General features: G+C 38.5%; 1 protein-coding gene across 1 annotated transcript; it reads left to right on the top strand.

Annotated features, from left to right (window-relative positions):
• Positions 1-1290: 1290 nt before the first annotated feature.
• Positions 1291-17855, top strand: CLDN1 (claudin 1). The gene is made up of 4 exons (XM_005545414.5): positions 1291-1748; positions 10715-10879; positions 13480-13564; positions 15290-17855. Exons 1-4 carry the CDS (start codon positions 1526-1528, stop codon positions 15450-15452), a joined length of 636 nt encoding a protein of 211 aa, XP_005545471.1. The 5' UTR covers positions 1291-1525; the 3' UTR covers positions 15453-17855.
• The last annotated feature ends 678 nt before the right edge of the window (positions 17856-18533 follow it).

The following is an 18533-nucleotide window of genomic DNA, read 5'->3' on the forward strand; positions in this document are numbered from 1 at the left end:
TTTCCTCCCATTCCCTCCTTGAGCATTTGCACCTTTCCTTCTCTGTCACCCACTAGCAGTTGCCATGGTATATAAGAGTATATCTTGTTTTCTCCTTAATATGTTTATTTCTGCTTCCAAGGTGCTTCTGTTTTTACTAAAACCATAGAAGCTTCCCCTCCCACCACACTCGCACCACGCACAAAAAGCAGTGGGAAAACACTTCAATTATTCCTAACCACAGCAGCACTTCTGACTAACTACAAAGAAGGAAGCTTTAGAGAAGCATAGAGGGAAACTACAGTCCCAGCGAGACCGAAACCGGAGGGGTGACATAGCCAGTCACAGCAAAAGCTGGAACCAGAGCCCAGACTTCCTCAACTCCAGCCCAGTCCTTCTTCCACTGGGAAACGCTGTTTACATGCCCTCACCTGTGACGAACAGCATGTGATAACTCACAAAATTAACATCTTTCAGGGAGAGCGGGGCACCGACCAGGTCTCTCTGATAATGAATTGCTGCCTAAGACATAACTGCTGTGGGCAGGAGGTTGGTGTTTGGCGGGGGAGGGCTAGGCTGCATTTTCGTAAGGACAATAATACATCAAAAAGGACAATCAGAGATCAAAGGGGGTATTTTTGGGTCAACTTGATATGTAGTGGAAAGCAGATTGGGAGGGGAGCCAAGTACTAGATATGCTGTGTGTGTGTGTGTGTGTGTGTGTGTGTGTGTGTGTGTGTGTGTGTGTAAATCATGTTCCTCTCTGGGTCTGTTTCCCAATTTGTAGAGTGTAAAGATCTCTCTCTTGCAGAGACAAGTAATGGAACGACCTTGACAGAAGGGAGCAGAGAGATGAAAGGAGAAGGGGGAGGAAGCCAAGTAAAGGAGAGAGAAATGTGTGTGATGGGGGAGGAGATGCGGAGTTGGGTGGAAATGCCTTTTAATAAAACAATAGGAAAAAGGTATTAAACCTAAAACTGCAGCTCTTGAGGGCTCATTTTTTCATCTTTGTTTTTTGGATTTACAGGTACAGTGCATAGTAATTTTTGGATAATTGGAGTGAATGAATGAAAAGCGCGAAACGCCTGACAGGAGCGGGAAGATCCACCAGAGAAAACGAGCAGGGACGCAGCTATAGTGCCTGGTCCTGCGGGATGGTCCCCACGCCACCAGCCGCGTGTTCCCCCAACCCGGCGCTCCCGGCGCCCTCTCGGTGAGCCGCCCTGAAACCGCCAGGGGGCGCTCCCCGGCTGCCGGGGCCGAGGCGGGCGGAGCTGCTTTAAATCGCGGCGCCCAGCGGTTTGGCGTCTCAGTTCCTGAGCCTGGGAGCAACCGCAGCTTCTAGTATCCAGACTCCAGCGCCGCCCGGGCCCCGGACCCCAGCCCGGACCCAGAGCTTCTCCAGCGGCGGCGCAGCGAGCAGGGCTCCCCGCTTTAACTTCCTCCGCGGGGCCCAGCCACCTTCGGGAGCCCGCGTTGCGCACCTGCAAACTCTCTGCCTTCTGCACCTGCCACCCCTGAGCCAGCGCGGGCGGCCGAGCGAGTCATGGCCAACGCGGGGCTGCAGCTTTTGGGCTTCATTCTCGCCTTCCTGGGATGGATCGGCGCCATCGTCAGCACTGCCCTGCCCCAGTGGAGGATTTACTCCTATGCCGGCGACAACATCGTGACCGCCCAGGCCATGTACGAGGGGCTGTGGATGTCCTGCGTGTCGCAGAGCACCGGGCAGATCCAGTGCAAAGTCTTTGACTCCTTGCTGAATCTGAGCAGTGAGTGCACCCCACCTCCCAGCCGTCCAGAGGCCCCAGTCCCCCTGCAGCTCCCTTACCGTCTCATTCTGTCGTGTGATTCCATGGTTATCAGTCTTTAGTTGATCAAGTCTTCTGATCATGTGCTCTGTCATAAGGAAATGAAGAGAATCCTGGTCTGAGAAAAGGGACGCCCAGGCATAAGCTCTAGTTTTGCCTAAAACTCCCTGGGTGATACTTTTCTGCCACTCTAGGTGTGGCTTCATCCTAAATTCCTATGCCGGGGGGTCGAGATTGAGGGAGTGAAGGCTAAACTTGAACTTGAGCTCTGAGACCTCTCCTAGGCATTCTGAGATCTGGGGTAAATTGAGGATTGGTAGGGTTCAGACAAGAAAAATGGGATGGCTTTAAAAGTTTGGAGCCTGGTAACTTCTCAAGTGTGCAAGCTTAAATAAATAATCCTCAAGTATGAGATATAATTTTTGTAACCTTTACTATGATTTTGCATAGTAAAATTTACATTCCTACTTGAAATGTCCGAAGTGTCTTCTGCTCATACTTGAGGATGATTCTTTTAATGTGTAAGATCTAGTTAGTGCAGGGAGGCCCCTTGCAAGACTCTGGAGAAGCCGCTTGAGATTCCCCCAAAGTTTGAAGTTTTACACCCAAGGTCTTCGGTGGAGGCTGATGGTGTAGTTCTATTTTGGAAAGAGAAGGTTGGTGGCAAGTGGGGGAAGGCTGACAACAAAGGTTCTAAATAACCTGCCCAACATAATACAAAGGGAAAAGTAAAGGCACTGAAGGGAAATGCAGCAAAATAGTCATAGCTGATGAAATCAGAGGTCAGCTGGGAGTGGAAGGCAGTGAGAGAGAAAGAAGAGGTGGGTCTTCCTTAGGTTTCCATCTTCCACAAAGGAATTTCTGTGTAATGGATGTTCAGTGACCCCTTGTCACGTTGGAAAGGATTGTATAGAGAGACATATTTCTAAGGATGGTGGGAAGAAGGATAATAGGATAATTTTTTACTTTTTTTAACTAAAGGTTTTGAGTGCCTTGTCAGAAAAATCATTAAATTCCCGTTTACTTAGGTAATAATGATTCATGGCTGGAGTATCTTCCTAGAGAAATCACATTACTTGTCTTATATCATGTGTCTGTTATGCCCTTTAACTCACTTGAAGAAAAGGTCCCTTAGTCTTTGCCTAGATAAACGTGACTGCCCACTAGCCCCCATTGTGTGCTAAGGGCGGAAAGTGTTGGCATTGTTCAAGTTTACTTAACTTGTTTTGTCTACCTCCTATCAATGGACAACTTTTAATAGTGTATATCAAAAGCCATATAGTTTAGAGCTATTAAACCTGTTCCACATCTGTTTAAACACCTTGAATACCTGTGGCATTGGCTCAGTCAATGTGCATGGTCGTTTTGAGTGTTAGGATTTCAGCTTCTGAAGGTTCCCATGTTAGGACTTCTTTACACCAAAACCAATCTCTAAGTTTAGTAATTATGTGTTGCTCATTGCCCTCATGGGTTATATTTGTGCTTATAAAGTGAAAAATTAGGTAATAATTATTGAATTTCTCCATGGAAAGATAGATATATTTAAGGAAACGGTGTCAGGCATTTTAGGTGGCACGTTAAGGAATTGGCAGACGGAGGTTTCTAAGGACAATTCCAGAGAGGCCTCACTGTCAGTTTTGTTCCTCTGATCAAAATAGTTCCTTTCAACATCTTTAAATAGGTTTTCTTTTAACTTTCCTGAAATGACCACATGAAATCAGATTGATCCATGTTGTAAAAACTCAAAGGGATCACCCTTACACACGATAATGTGTTAAAATGTTTTCCTTTCATTTTTTGGTTAATGTAGTTATCACAGTTTTTGAAACTGCGGTGAAAGGACTAAATAGCTATTCCCCCACATACGCTTTAGAGGTGTCTTCTTAGTTGTTTTTTTTTAAACTCCAGATCAGAATCCACTTTTGTTTTACTTAAAGCCATAGTTTATCCAAGGTGTGGCTTACACCTTTCTCTCAAAACCCATTCTCAGAAGAGGGACCCTGGACTCACAGGTTTTCTCTTCGAACCTGCCATGACTCACGGCATGCTTTTGGATGGAGTCCAGGAAACCTCACTCCATTTCTCTGCCTGAGCAGTGGCGTTTACGCCCACCAGCTGTAGAGATCTGGGATGGTGATTCATTGGCCGGTTTTGGGATAGTTTTGTTACATGTGGAGACGAAAAGGGTTATGTGTGTATATCTAAGCAGTATCCCTCATAAAAAAGCTGCATTTCATTAAGTGTGTTTAGGTGAAAAGCTTAGCTGTGGGTTTCCTGAAATTGTACCTTGCTGTCTTTCCCAGTAGAGAACACTTGTCTTCGAGCCCAGATGCAGGGCTTTGCCAAGGCTTTAGCACTGGAGGTATTAAAATCTCTTGTTTCCCTGGTTTATGTAGGGTAGGTTGTAAAAAGCATATGACCTTCATAAAGTAGCTGAAGGAATACAGTGTGCTAATAGTGTATACAGTAAATACAAAATGAGATACAGCAAGTCTTCTTCTTTTAGGTAGTTCTTGGCAAGCAGTTTATGAAAATGTAACTGAGGAACTTCCTGGGGGAAACAAATGTCACATTGTGTATTGTAGTTTTACAATGGCTGATACAATTTCCATTTCATCCAAAGTATGAGATTTTATTGACCCTGGGCATTCTTGTAGCTGAAAGTTGGAATATACAAAAAAATGCCAGATACAGTTGCAGTAGACGTTTCTGGAGTCACCTGTACCTCTTGCTTGTTTTCATCTAATTCTCAAACTTTTAGGAAGCTAGCACCAATTTTATGTGCTTGGTTAATTGTTTCTTCTTAGTTGACTTTAATAGCTAGAGCTGTCCAAAGACTGGGTTGCTGTAGGAGGCTGCATGGTGGGAGGTGTGCAAGCAGAGAATAAATAAGCATTTTGAAGGAATGTTGTAGGGAAGATCCAAGCACCAGACAAATGGGAGGTTAGGCTAGACTCTCTCTCAATCTCAGCGAACACTGAGATTCTGTAATTTGTTTATAAGCTCCTCTAGCCTGTTTAACTTGCTTTGCATGAATCCACATGTGTGTAGGTGTGCTTAATGAGTATTGGTGGCTGTGAGGTTTCCCAGCACTCTCACCATGATGTCAGGCTCAATCAGAGAAACAAAATCACTGACTTGGACAGTCTTTGAAGCCTAAGTGGAGAGGAGGGCACCTATTTATGCTTCTCCAGACGCTTTATGCCTGCTGAACCGAGGGTACTCAAAGGACCATTGGTGTTCAGATATACTTCATAAATCAGTTCTGACTCTTAGAATAATGGAAGTTGAAACAAAAATCCAGGCTTGAGATCAGAAGTTCTCTATTCTTACTGTGGTTTGGCACTAAGTAGCCAGGTGTATAATGGTGAACCACGTGATCTCCCTGGTTTCAAGTAGTTACCCCACTTATAAAATAGGGCAGAGTGGGAGGAATGGGGAGATGAATCTATGATTCATTTATCCATTCAACAGATGCGAGCCAGGCCCTATTCTTGCAGCTAAGGATGGTGCAGCTGAGTTCTAAGATGCCTTCCAGTGCCAGCATTCTTTGTTATCACTTCAGTGATTGAAGAGGAAGAGACAAGTCACATAGCTTAGGTTTCCTTAATTGGAGTGATTAAGGAAGTATAGTGGAGGTAATATAGAAGCATCAACTTAATTCTGAGAAAATTTCTCGAAGAAACACACAAACGAGAAAGGTAGCAAAACTTCTGAGGACATCCTGAAAAGTGGTACATCCTGCCTCATCCAGGATCATTTTCACCCCTGATTTTGCTGATGTTCTGAGGTCACATCTGGTGACCACCACCTCATGCACCAATAAGCGAGAAATGCTAACGATTAGGACTTTTATGAAACGTTGAACTTCAGTAAGAGCAAAAGATTTAATATGGAAAAAAAGCCAAGGGAGTACACTTCTGTGACGGTCTGTGTTGAGCTCACTTAATTGCAGGGGAGAAGGAAGTATAGTATTTTTGTTCTAGTCACCCAATCATCAGTTCATTTATTCACTTAATACTAATTAAGCAACTATAGATGCAAAGAGAGACGATGTGGGAATGAGGTAGAATTGGAATCTGCAGTCAACATTTGAACAACACAGGTTTGAACGGCAAGGGTTCACTTATAGGTGGATTTCTTTCAACCTATACCGATCAAGAATACAGTATCTGAGGGTCCAAAGCCTGCATGTAGGGACGGTTGACTTTCTGTATACAAGGCTTCCACAGGATCAACTGTAGGACTTGAGCATGTGCAGATTTAGTTACCTGTGGGTGGTCCTGGAACCAATCACCCTTGTATACCAAGAGATGACTGTATTTTGTTTATGATATATAGAACCTAAGGTAATATGGCTAGAAAATAGCATAAACAATGTCTGGTATTGACAGTAGCTTCTACTGCTTGTATAGCAAGACTTTAAAGCTTTAGAAAAATTCCATATATGTCTTTCTACACATTTGTTGATTAACCTAACTGTAGCAGATCAGTAACTTCCAACTCACTTCTTGTCTCGTAAGTAGAGATCTTCATATTTACTTTTAATTATACTTTCAGGTTGAAAATGATGAGAACTCCTTAGGGGGTCTTTAATCTCAAGATTATCAGTCTAGCTAAATGTAATTAAAAGACTGCCTTCTCTGTTTACTGCTGAATAATGATGAGAAAAAATAGTGTAATCTTTTTAATGTTTGTTAACCAGGTTCTCCATAGACAACTTTAGTCATTGGTCATAATATTGCAGAGTTAGCTGCAAATTTAAGAGGCGAGAAAAGGAATATGTTTGTTCATAGGTTTGTTCTAATCAAACCAATTCAAAGTTAATATTGCAAGGCTATACTGCATCTATCTCATCCAAAATGTTGTTTTATAGCTTTCAAACATCCCTCTTAACTTCTCTGCTCTGCCACTCATCATTCCATTAGGGAAAAACAAAACAAAACTTCAGCTTTGAAGCTCGTTAGACGCATACTTTAAAAAATAGATCAAACTAAGCAAAAAGTACAATTTGTATTATCTGCATGAGTTTCTAGTTTTTAGTGACCTAAGCTAAGTCTGGCTTTTGGTAGCAAGATTTTAGCATACCAGGCTCTCAGGGGAGGTGTTTCTCAGCATTATTTCAAAAATTAAGCTAAACAAAAGAGAATAAGTATTTTTACCTATCATATTGGTACAGTTTTTAAAGCATAAAGACATGTTCTAATTTAAATTTATTGAAATTTGATAAATCCATGTGACTTTTCCAGTACTGTGCTTGGTGCTTTAGATGGAAATAGGAATAAATATCTGATTCAAATCATCCAGGAGTTCACAATTACATACTTTACAACTCTGATTTAAAACACTTCTATGATGTGAAGGTATTCATCTGGTTCCAGCTTAAAACTGTGCAATTTAGATTTGATCTGCACATAAAACACTTGTAACTTGTAACACAATAGTTGCTTCACTTTGACTTGTAATCTATGATTACCTATGCCTTGCTTGTGAGTTTTCGTGCTGTTTTAATTCTCAGCTTTTTGTGCGTGACTGCATGTGTATATTATTTTTGCATTTTCCTCACATATCACTATACTTAAGAATTTATCCAAATGTCTCCAATGAAGTAAAGTAAGATTTTGGGTTTGATGCAAATCTAATATTGGAACATACAAATAAATTTTATAAGTCAATGGTTGACAGGATGTAAGTGAAAATATTACTTTGCAAAATGACATTTTAAAAAACAAAACAGGATCTCATTTCTATGGTTTATGCAATTTTTAAATACTGTGTTTTCCATTCTCTCCATTACTTTTTGTGTATTATGCAAATAATATATTATTCTATAGAGAAAGGAAACCTGGTAGGTTTATTAGCAATCACAGAACAGAATATTAGTCCCTAGCCCCTTGGAAAGAACACTTTGTAGACGAAGTGGCAAGATAGATTTGACATGCATCAAATGTGTTTTCTTTGAGAACTTAATGGGCAAAAACTTAGAGATTAAAAATGTGAATATTAGATATTCCAGGTGGGTGCAGTGAGGGCCCTGGAGTAGTTTATGCACATGTGTTCCTTGCCTGGGAGATCAGTAGTTTTACACAGTCTGACTCATGAGATTGATGCCCGGTTAGACTTCTCTTGAAGACTACCCTGTCATCTAAGTGCTCAGACCTGCTGGACGAGTGACCTTCTGTTTTTACTTGAAGAAAAGATCAGTGTGATTATTATATAAACTGGGTCCAGTTTGCAGCCCCACAACTTGAACAAAGAGAAAAACTTGGAGCAAGATCAGAAAAAACACCGAAAATGATTAATAAAAGGTTGAAAAAGAGTATTTATGAAAAAATAAAATGGAGGAGGCTGTGAAATATAAGATGCTGGATGCTGGAAGAGCTATCATAGAAATAATATTTACTGATTGTGTGATCTCTATACTGACAGTAAAAATCATGTCGCCCCTTTCTCAAGACAATCATATGACTTCTGATTACACTTAGAATAGAATCCAAACTTCTTACCCTAATTTGCAAAGCTCTGCATGACATATGCCTTCTGCCCACCTTGCTAAACTTCGTTTTACTTTACACATCCTATCATCCTACATTAGGGTGACCAGCTCTCCCAATTTGTCCAGGACTGAGGACCTTCTAAGGATGTAAGACTTTCAACTTTAGAGCTAGGATTGTTCCAGGCAAACTGAGATATGTGGTTTCCCTATCCTCCAGACATGGATCATCTTTGTTACTTTCAGCATCTCCTCTTCCAGCATATCTCTGCCTGAAATATTTTCCTTCCACGTGTAATCTTAGGATCACATCTGGAATCTGTGTTATGTATGGGTTATTTCATTTGTTATTTTCCAATAATGATAGCCTTTGCAAAAACCATCCCTCAGAAAGAGGAAATACCTTAACCATGGAGTCCTTGGTACTTTCCTCTTCATACCACAGTACGGCTTGTGATTCCAAGCAAACGGTTGTGTAATAACCTTACAAGCAGCTTCAGTTCCTTCCTGATAAATCTGTGGTCCATGGAACATGTGTTTTGATCCAGCAGTCCCTCTGCCACCTGGAGTCTTGATATAAGTGTGTGGGTCAGTGTGCATGTGCGCCCATACATGCTTATGAGGAGGTCAGTGTGTGAGGGGAATCAGGAAGTCTCTTTTTTATTTTTAAATGAAATCAAGTAAAACTTTACCTTGGCTTCCAAAATCTCTCTCAAATACTGTAAACAATACCTTTGATACTCTAGAAAGAGATTATGGCCAGGCGCAGTGGCTCATGCTGGTCATCCCAGAACTTTGGGAGGCCGAGGTCGGTGGACCACCTGACCTCAGGAGGTCGAGACCATCCTGGACAACATGGTGAAACCCATCTCTACTGAAATACCAAAAAAAAAAAAAAAAAAAAAAGGCCCGGCATGGTGGCTCCTGCCTGTAGTCCCAGCTACCCAGGAGGCTGTGGGATGAGAATCGCTTGAGCCCCGGAGGCAGAGTTTGCAGTGAGCTGAGATTGCACCACTGCACTCCAGCCTGGGCAAGACCAGACAGAGCAAGACCCTGTCTCAAAAAAAGGAAAAAAAGAAAAAGAAAGAGATTACTATAATTTTATCATAGATTGTCTGGTTATAGCAAAGATGGATAATCAGTAAATCAAGATTTAATGAAGTTTTAGAAATATGTAGCTTCAGTTATGATTGGTAACCTAAGTTCTCAATCTTGATGATATTAAGGCTAAGCTTAGGCCTAATTAGACATTGAGATACAAAACCTTTCCAACATCTCAGTCAAAGACCATCAAGGAGTCAATTGTTCCAATCCACTGGATAAAGATATAATTTACATTTTATTTATATAATTGAAATATTATTCCAAATAATACTAAGTTTCTTGCTCAAGATAGCATAGTTCGTTAAAGCTGAAAAATACTTACATATGCAAAAAGTACTTGTCACATATTATCACTGTCAATGATATAGTGATCTTTAATTAAAAGAGGACATAAATCTAGAATTTAAACAAAATCTTCTAACCAGCACAGTTTCAGTTCATATTTAAAAGTCCGTGCCTTTATGCCACAATGAATCAAGCTTTTACTCTTTAAGAAACATATTGATAATCTCTCAAACTTGACCCTGTTTATTTGCTCAGGAGTTAGTGCACCAAAAATAATAATGGGGAATGAGAAAAAAATGGAATCCTGAGAAACACTACATTGAATTATTGCGTGTGTTATTTTACAACATCACAGCTTAAATAGCTTTAAAAACTGGTGATGTCTTTGAATAAGAATCTACTACTATGTTTCAAGGTAACATCTCAAAGGTTATTTTGTTTTGTTTTAAGAAAATGACTTCTATATTCTCCCCTACTCCTCCTATTCACATCACTGGAGATACGAATATTGCTTATCCAGCCATGATAATCTATAAAACATTTATTTTTTATCCTCCAATTCACCCAGTTTTTCTGAAGCTTGCTGATTGGGGTGTAAAGCTGGTAACTAATATCAAAGATATACTGAAAACCATTTTGATTACAAATAGTTAACATCCAGGATCATATATATGATTGCTACTTAAAATTAAAATTATCTTAGCAAGGATTAAAATCCCTTAGTAAAAAATAAATATGTATTAGTTCAGCTAACCCTATTCAATTAGATCATTAATTATTTTTCCAGTTGATTTTGAATTTAATGTTGAAAACATAAAATCTTGGAGTGGAGGGATCTCTTTTTCATCATCCAGTCCAGCATTTGTTTTTCTGGAGAAGACAGTGTATGTTGGGTTACCAGTGGAAATACCAGTATGACTGGCGTCTCTAGATTCCTAGTCCAGTTTTCTCTTTTCCATACAACAGTGACATATACTTGGTCTTCTTCCATTTTTCTCTTGTTGGTCCAAGCATATTTCACATGTTTTAAAATGTTTTCTGCCAGGCACATTGCAAGCAACCCGTGCCTTGATGGTGGTTGGCATCCTCCTGGGAGTGATAGCAATCTTTGTGGCCACCGTTGGCATGAAGTGTATGAAGTGCTTGGAAGACGATGAGGTACAGAAGATGAGGATGGCTGTCATTGGGGGCGTGATATTTCTTCTTGCAGGTAATAGAGGCTGTGCCTTGCTTTCACCTTACTAATCTGTTCCTAGTATGATTTGAAATCTATTACGTTGGATTCATTACACTTGATTTCAGTCTCTAAGGCAAACTGCAAACATAGACCTGAAGTCCAGTTGACTTTCATGTTCTCAAACACGAACCAAATGAAAATTTGAGAGCTCTGCTCACATCTGACAGGTCTGTTGGTTGAAGTTTCAAGTGGCAACTGGTTTGTTAGAACCAGTCTCTTACAGTGAAGAAAGTTGTTCACTATTTAGCAAACGCTAAGGAGGAAGTTCATGTAATTCAGAAAATTCCTATGTTGTCTCCACAGATTCTATGTGGAAAAGATGGGGAATAGTGAGAGAAAACACAAGAAAATATGTGAACCCTTCAGGTCTGTGAGGGATGGAAGGATTGAGTTTATTGGAGAAAAATAAGGATAGCATTCCAGCTGGGCAGATCGAATTCAAGAATAAACAGGATGTACCCATAGACCAATGAAAAGAAAGGCCAACTGGAGTAGAGGTGGCCTGTTGGAATGGTCAGTTTAAGGCAGGAAAAAAAAATACAGAAATACTTTTAAATTTTTTTGGTAAAATAATGATATTATATTTTCCATTGAAAATAAATATGTGTTTTTTAGGCCAGGTATGGTGGTTCATGCCTATAATCCCAGCACTTTCGGAGGCTGAGGAGGGCGTATCACCTGAGGTCGGAAGTTCGAGACCAGCCTGGCCAACATGGTGAAACCCCATCTCTACTAAAAATACAAAAATTAGCTGGATGTGGTGTTGCACGCCTGCAATTCCATATACTCCAGAGGCTGAGGCATGAGAATCACCTCAACTAGGGAGCCAAGATCGCGCCACTGCACTCCAGCCTCAGCAACAAAAGACTCTGTCTCCAAAAAAAAAAAAAAGGAAGGAAAATATCTGTTTTTTAAATCAAGTGTTGATTGATAAGTTACATTATGTGTCATTTCAGAAAATCAAAGTCAGAAAACATGGACAGCATTATTTCAAAGCTTTATAATAATGCTTATTTAAAAATTATAGTGTATGTATATTATGTATGTGTATATATACATATATATAATCTCTGTGTGTGTATATGTTTTTTATATCTGTACACTGTATTATATATATAATCTCTGTATATATTATACAGCTATCATAGATTACTATATATTCTCTATATTAGGTATTATATGCATATATTATATATGTAGTATATTATAGTATATATTTTTAAATAACAGATATAATTAATGATATAAATCTACTAATAGGAAAAACTAGAATAGACTTTATTTTCTTGTTTTATTTTTGACAGAAGACTTGTAGGGGCTTTTGCTCCAGTATAATATATCAGTTTAACCAGTAATTGAGGAAGAGTATCTGTGGCTTTGCTAAAGATATGGTCAGTTTAAAATGACCAGTCTCTCAGTTTACCCAAATACAAATTGTCTCCTGTCCGAAAAGGCATGGATAGTGTTTTATTCCCAATAATTTAATCTTATATCAAAGGCTGTGAATAGTAATCTTTGTGGCCATCGTTGGCATGAAGTGTATGAAGTGCTTGGAAGACGATGAGGATGCAATGCATTGCATTCTTCTTTTGCTTGCCTTCTTGTAACTCCCGCAGGTGACTGCATCACTCCTATTCCAGTTTCAAGGACTTCTCTTAGGAGTAAGGGTCACAAGTTCAAGACCATTCACATGGTCTATTTGAGCAGCCAAAAGCAATAGTGTTTTCTGTCATGTCTAGAGGCAATTACACTGGACTATGTTTTTGGTTGGGGAGAGAGAGTAGCATAGAAACGTCTAATCTGTCTATATTGATTAATGCTTAAAATTACTATAAGAAAGTTATTTAACTTTTCTGATAAGAAAAAATGAGGTATTTTATAAATCTTATAAATGATTAAGGGAATGATTTTGACTAAATTATGTATCTGCTATCATTGAATATAAAATGCCATGGGAAATTGAGATTGGGTTGCATAAATTGGTCTGATGTGGCACCCTCAACAAATCTCAGGTCAATCTATACCTGTGCCAGGTATTCCCTTGGCCAATGGGGCAGTAGTAATGCAGGTATTCTGGTCCATTCTGAGACATGTCCTAATCTCACTGCTGTCTAGCTGCTTGCATTCCTTTTGATTCTGCAGAAATGTAAATTTTGAGTTTGATCAAGAACATAGAAGAGTTTTCATCTTCCCCTTTTGCAAGTAATTCCATCTGTACTAATAATGACAATAGTTTCATCAAATGTAGTTTAGTACCCTAATATATAACAGTATATTTAAAAGAGATTATGTACAACATACACCTGACTAATTGTTTCCAAAAAAGCATTATTTGTGCCAAGATGTCATAAAAAGTATAAATTTTGTCTAACTCCCACCTAGTATTTTTTATATTTTAATAGGAACTCAGAATAAATCATATCTGGACTTCTAATCTCCCTAATATCAAAATAAAAATGTCAACACTGTTGATGAGATTTAATTCTTGCAAAATATGTTTTGGTTTAACAGCTTGTGTATTTAGGCTCAGTGTTCCATGGTGATTAACAGTCTTTTGTTCTGAATTTCTGTAGGTCTGGCTATTTTAGTTGCCACAGCATGGTATGGCAATAGGATTGTTCAAGAATTCTATGACCCCATGACCCCAGTCAATGCCAGGTAATGCTATTCATGCGTAAAATAGTTTGTTTTCTGAGAAAATACCCTTTTTATGTTCTACAAAGTCCTTCTAGTGCCATCATTTCCCAGATTTGCTTTCAAGAATTTTATGTCAAACCTACAAACAATTTAAATGATCTGTGACTTATGTTAAAATGAGTTTGATAATTGCTTTAACAGCCTGAATTGATGACAAAATACCTTCCAAAGTAGAACAGTTTCAAGTCCTAAACTTTTCAACTGTATACTGGACTCTTTTTTTTCCCCTTTTTTTCAGGTATTAATAAAGATGTTAATATACTTGAAATTTCCTTTTTGAAGTGTATTCTGATGTTTACAGCACCTACTGTATGATTATTTGTAACTAATGCACAATTTATGATTGATTGAGAAAAATTGTACTACTCTAGGGCTTAATGAATAATACTTCATTCCCAACAGTTCATTTTTACACATAAAGCTATGATATATGTTTTTAGTATGTTCAGACACCACCTTGAAATTTTTTGTTCTTTCACAACTATAAAATTGGCTTTACAAAGGTCATCTTTCTTAATACTGCAAGTTGTGCAAGTCGAGCTGATTCTTAGCTCTCATGTGACAACATTCTTTAATCAGAGACGAGGCTCTTCATCTCACTGTCTTCACATCTTTAATGCCTAATAACTACATTCAGTCAGGATGTTAAAATATAATTATTGTTTGTTGAGTGCTTGGATGAATGGATGAAAAACCTCAGTGTTTGGAGAGATAAGATGTGTTTTTCTTTTTATATAATCACCCACATATGGGAGAACACGTACTCCAATGGTTGTGTTGGAGCCCATCCCATAAGATTTACAATGTAAGAACAGAAACTGCTAGAGGTCAGTAGTCTAAAATTTCACCAAGGTCATAATACCAGTAATGCACAGGAAAGCACTTTATAAATTGCCAGTCATTTTGCAATTATTATTTACATGATTGCATGTGATCCTAAAAGCAGTCTATTGAGGCACGTGGGATTATCCTGCTTTGAGAGGAGGAGAAACTGAGGCTGAGAGGTGAAGTTGCTCTCCCCGAATTGCAGCAGTTGAGAGTTGGCATCAGGATTCAGACTTGGCCTTATAACTAATAGAACCAACCCTTCTCTACTCTTCCATACTGTCCATAATCACTCACAGATACCCCACCCTAAGTGTCTGCTTTAATTCATCTGCCTGGATCAGCTTAATCCAGAATGGTTCATGGGCTGCTTAGAACTTTTCTTTACAAAACCATAAAATTTGGATTTTAGATTACATAGGTGCCTGGGATCAATAGATCATCTGTTCAAAACTCTGATTATCTCCATTATGCTCTATCAGTTTCTTTATAGAATATGATTACTACTTAGTGATATAGCTTCCTTTGCTAAGTTTCAGCCTAGGAACCATGATCCAAACCCTACTTCTAAAACACATAAACATGCTTTACAAGTATCCTACATATGGAAAAGTCTTTGGAATTATTTGTGTACTGGCATTACATGTGTTATTTCCTGACCTACTATTGCAAATTGTCAACAATTGCAATATAAACATTCTTTTGTGTATATGTTCACAAATCTTAAAGTACTTCCCAAGGGATATTGAGGGATTATTTTCAATGAAAAAAGTATAATGAGTATTGATTTTTTTCCTTTATTGTATTAGAAAAGTTGCCAGTAATTCACTGATTAACAAGCACGTGGGTTTTTCCTTTTAGGTACGAATTTGGTCAGGCTCTCTTCACTGGCTGGGCTGCTGCTTCTCTCTGCCTTCTGGGAGGTGCCCTACTTTGCTGTTCCTGTCCTCGAAAAACAACTTCATACCCAACACCACGGCCCTATCCAAAACCTGCACCTTCCAGTGGGAAAGACTACGTGTGACACAGAGGCAAAAGGAGACAATCATGTTGGAACAAACTGAAAATGGACATTGAGATACTATCATTAACATTAGGACCTTAGACTTTTGAGTATTGCAATCTGAAGTATGGTATTACAAAACAAACAAAGAAACCCATGTGTTAAAAATACCTATTGCTAAACATGGCTTAGTCTTATTTTATCTTCTTTCCTCAATACAGGAGGGAAGATTTTTCCATTTGTATTACTGCTTCCCATTGAGTAATCATACTCAAATGGGGGAAGGGGGTGCTCTTAAATATATATAGATGTGTATATATACATGTTTTTCTATTAAAAATAGACAGTAAAATACTCTTCTCATTATGTTGATACTAGCATACTTAAAATATCTCTAAAAATAGGTAAATGTATTTAATTCCATATTGATGAAAATGTTTATTGGTATTTTTTTTTGTTTATGTATACATATATAATAGTCAAACATCATTTACTCTTCTTCATTAGCTTTTAGTGTCTTTGCCATAAGACCTAGTCTAATCTACCAAGAATGAATTCTTTCAATTCTTCATGCGTGCCCTTTTCATATACTTATTTTATTTTTTACCATAATCTTACAGCACTTGCATCGTTATTAAGCCCTTATTTGTTTTGTGTTTCATTGGTCTCTATCTCCTGAAGCTAACACATTTCATAGTCTACATTTTAGTTTCTAAAGCCAATAAGAATTTATTACAAATCAGAACTTTGGAGGCAAATCTTTCTGCATGACCAAAGTGATAAATTCCTGTTGACCTTCCCACACAGTCCTCGTACTCTGACCCATAGCATTCTTGTTTGCTTTGAAAATATTTGTCCAATTGAGTAGCTGCATGCTGTTCACCCAGGTGTTGTAACACAATTTTATTGATTGAATTATGAAGCTACTTATTCATACTTATATATCCCACCTAAACTACCTTTTTGTTCCCCTTCCTTAATTGTATTGTTTTCCCACATGTAATTATCATGTAGTTTATATCTTCCTAATAAGGTGTGGTCTGTTTGTCTGAACAAAATGCTAGACTTTCTGGAGTGATAAGCTGGTGACAAATATTCTCTCTGCAGCTGTAAGCAAGTCACTTAATCTTTCTACCTCTTTTTTCTATCTGCCAAATTGAGATAATGATTTAACCAGTTAGAAGAGGTAGTGTGAATATTAGTTTATATTACTCTCATTCTTTGAACATGAACTATGCCTATGTAGTGTTTTTATTTGCTCAGTTGGCTGTTTAGAAGTCACTGAACAAAACCTACACACACACCTTCATGTGGTTCAGTACCTTCCTCTCTCTATCAGTCTATTTCCATTCTTTCAGCTGTGTCTGACATGTTGTTTGTGCTCTGTGCCACTTTAACAACTGCTCTTACTTTTCCAGTCTGTACAGAATGCTATTTCACTCAAGCAAGATGATGTAATGGAAAGGGTGTTGGCACTGGTGTCTGGAGACCTGGATTTGAGTCTTCGTGCTATCAATCACTGTCTGTGTTTGAGCAAGGCATTTGGCTGCTGTACACTTATTGCTTCATCTGTAAGAGGTGGTTTGTAATTCCTGATCTGCCCACCTCACAGTGATGTTGTGGGGATCCAGTGAGATAGAATACATGTAAGTGTGGTTTTGTAATTTAAAAAGTGCTACACTAAGGGAAACAATTGAGGAATTAACTGCATACGTGTTGGTGTTGCTTTTCAAATGTTTGAAAAGAAAAAAAAAAAATTAAGAAATGGGTTTCTTGCCTTAACCAGTCTCTCAAGTGATGAGACAGTGAAGTAAAATTAAGTGCACTAAACCAATAAGATTCTAAGGAAGTTTTATCTTCCGCAGTGAGGATGGCCCAATGTTTTTCGTGGCTGAGCAGATGTAATGGGAAGAAATAAAAGCCTAAGTGTTGCTAAATCCAACAGCAAGGGAGATTTTTGAATCATAATAACTCATAAGGTGCTATCTGTTAAGTGACGCCCTCAGAGCTCTTGCTGTTAGCTGGCAGCTGACGCTGCTAGGATGGTACTTCACAATAAACTACACAAGGAAAGTCAGCCACCGTGTCTTACGAGGAATTGGACCTAATACATTTTAGTGTGCCTTCCAAACCTGAGAATATATGCTTTTGGAAGTTAAAATTTAAATGGCTTTTGCCACATACATAGATCTTCATGATGTGTGAGTGTAATTCCATGTGGATATCAGTTACTAAATATTACAAAAAAATTTTATGGCCCAAAATGACCAAAAAAATTGTTATAATAGAATTCATCCAATTTTGATATTTTTATATTCTTCTACCACACCTGGAAACAGACCAATAGATATTTTCGGGTTTTATAATGGGAATTTGTATAAAGCATTACTCTTTTTCAATAAATTGTTTTTTAATTTAAAAAAAGGATTATTGGCTTGTTTTCTAATCATTTATTGTAAGATTGCCATTCTTGGTAGAGGAGGTGGCTTGGGATAGGATCTGACTCACCATGTTCCTGGGAAAGAACTATGATGCCTCTGGCCCATCTATCAAATTTGAGTGGTTCCACCCACTAGAATGCCCTATTTCTCTCAAATTGAGTTCCTCACCAAGGGTGGTAATAGAAGAGGATGCCAGGAGATGTTACTTAATACTTTTTCTCATCTATAAAAAGGGGACATACAATAATAAATGATAAATGATAAGATATGAAGGTATTTTGTGAACTGTAAAGCACTGTGCAAACTGAAGTGGCTTTGTTCCTCACAAAGGTGGAAGAGTGAAAGACAGCCATTGGAAACCCATTGTTGTCTCTGTAATGATGATGATCAAAACTACTCCTTAAGGATATGTTGGAACTCATTCACTCATTATCTTAAAGTATCAATAACTGACACAACCTTAATGTGTGGCCTGTTCCTGGACAATGTTCATGTTGAGACCAGGCTTGTAAATAAAGGCTTGCAGCTCTAATGTGGAGTCTTAGACATCAGCATGATGGGTGAGGTGCAAAGATCATTGCCAGTCAGTTTAACTTGAATTCTCCTTAAATTAAGCAGATGCATCAGAATTCTCACTCTGTTTCTACAGAATTTAAATATC

The sequence above is a fragment of the Macaca fascicularis genome, chromosome 2 (assembly GCF_037993035.2).
Source record: "Macaca fascicularis isolate 582-1 chromosome 2, T2T-MFA8v1.1".
Taxonomy (NCBI): Eukaryota; Metazoa; Chordata; class Mammalia; order Primates; family Cercopithecidae; genus Macaca; species Macaca fascicularis.

Excerpts from the sequence above, each read along its gene's own strand:
- CLDN1 (XM_005545414.5), top strand. The coding sequence starts at position 1,526 with ATGGCCAACGCGGGGCTGCAGCTTTTGGGCTTCATTCTCGCCTTCCTG. Across the intron at positions 10,880-13,479 it reads CGTGATATTTCTTCTTGCAG|GTCTGGCTATTTTAGTTGCC; the intron begins GTAATAGAGGCT and ends GAATTTCTGTAG. Across the intron at positions 13,565-15,289 it reads ATGACCCCAGTCAATGCCAG|GTACGAATTTGGTCAGGCTC; the intron begins GTAATGCTATTC and ends TTTTCCTTTTAG.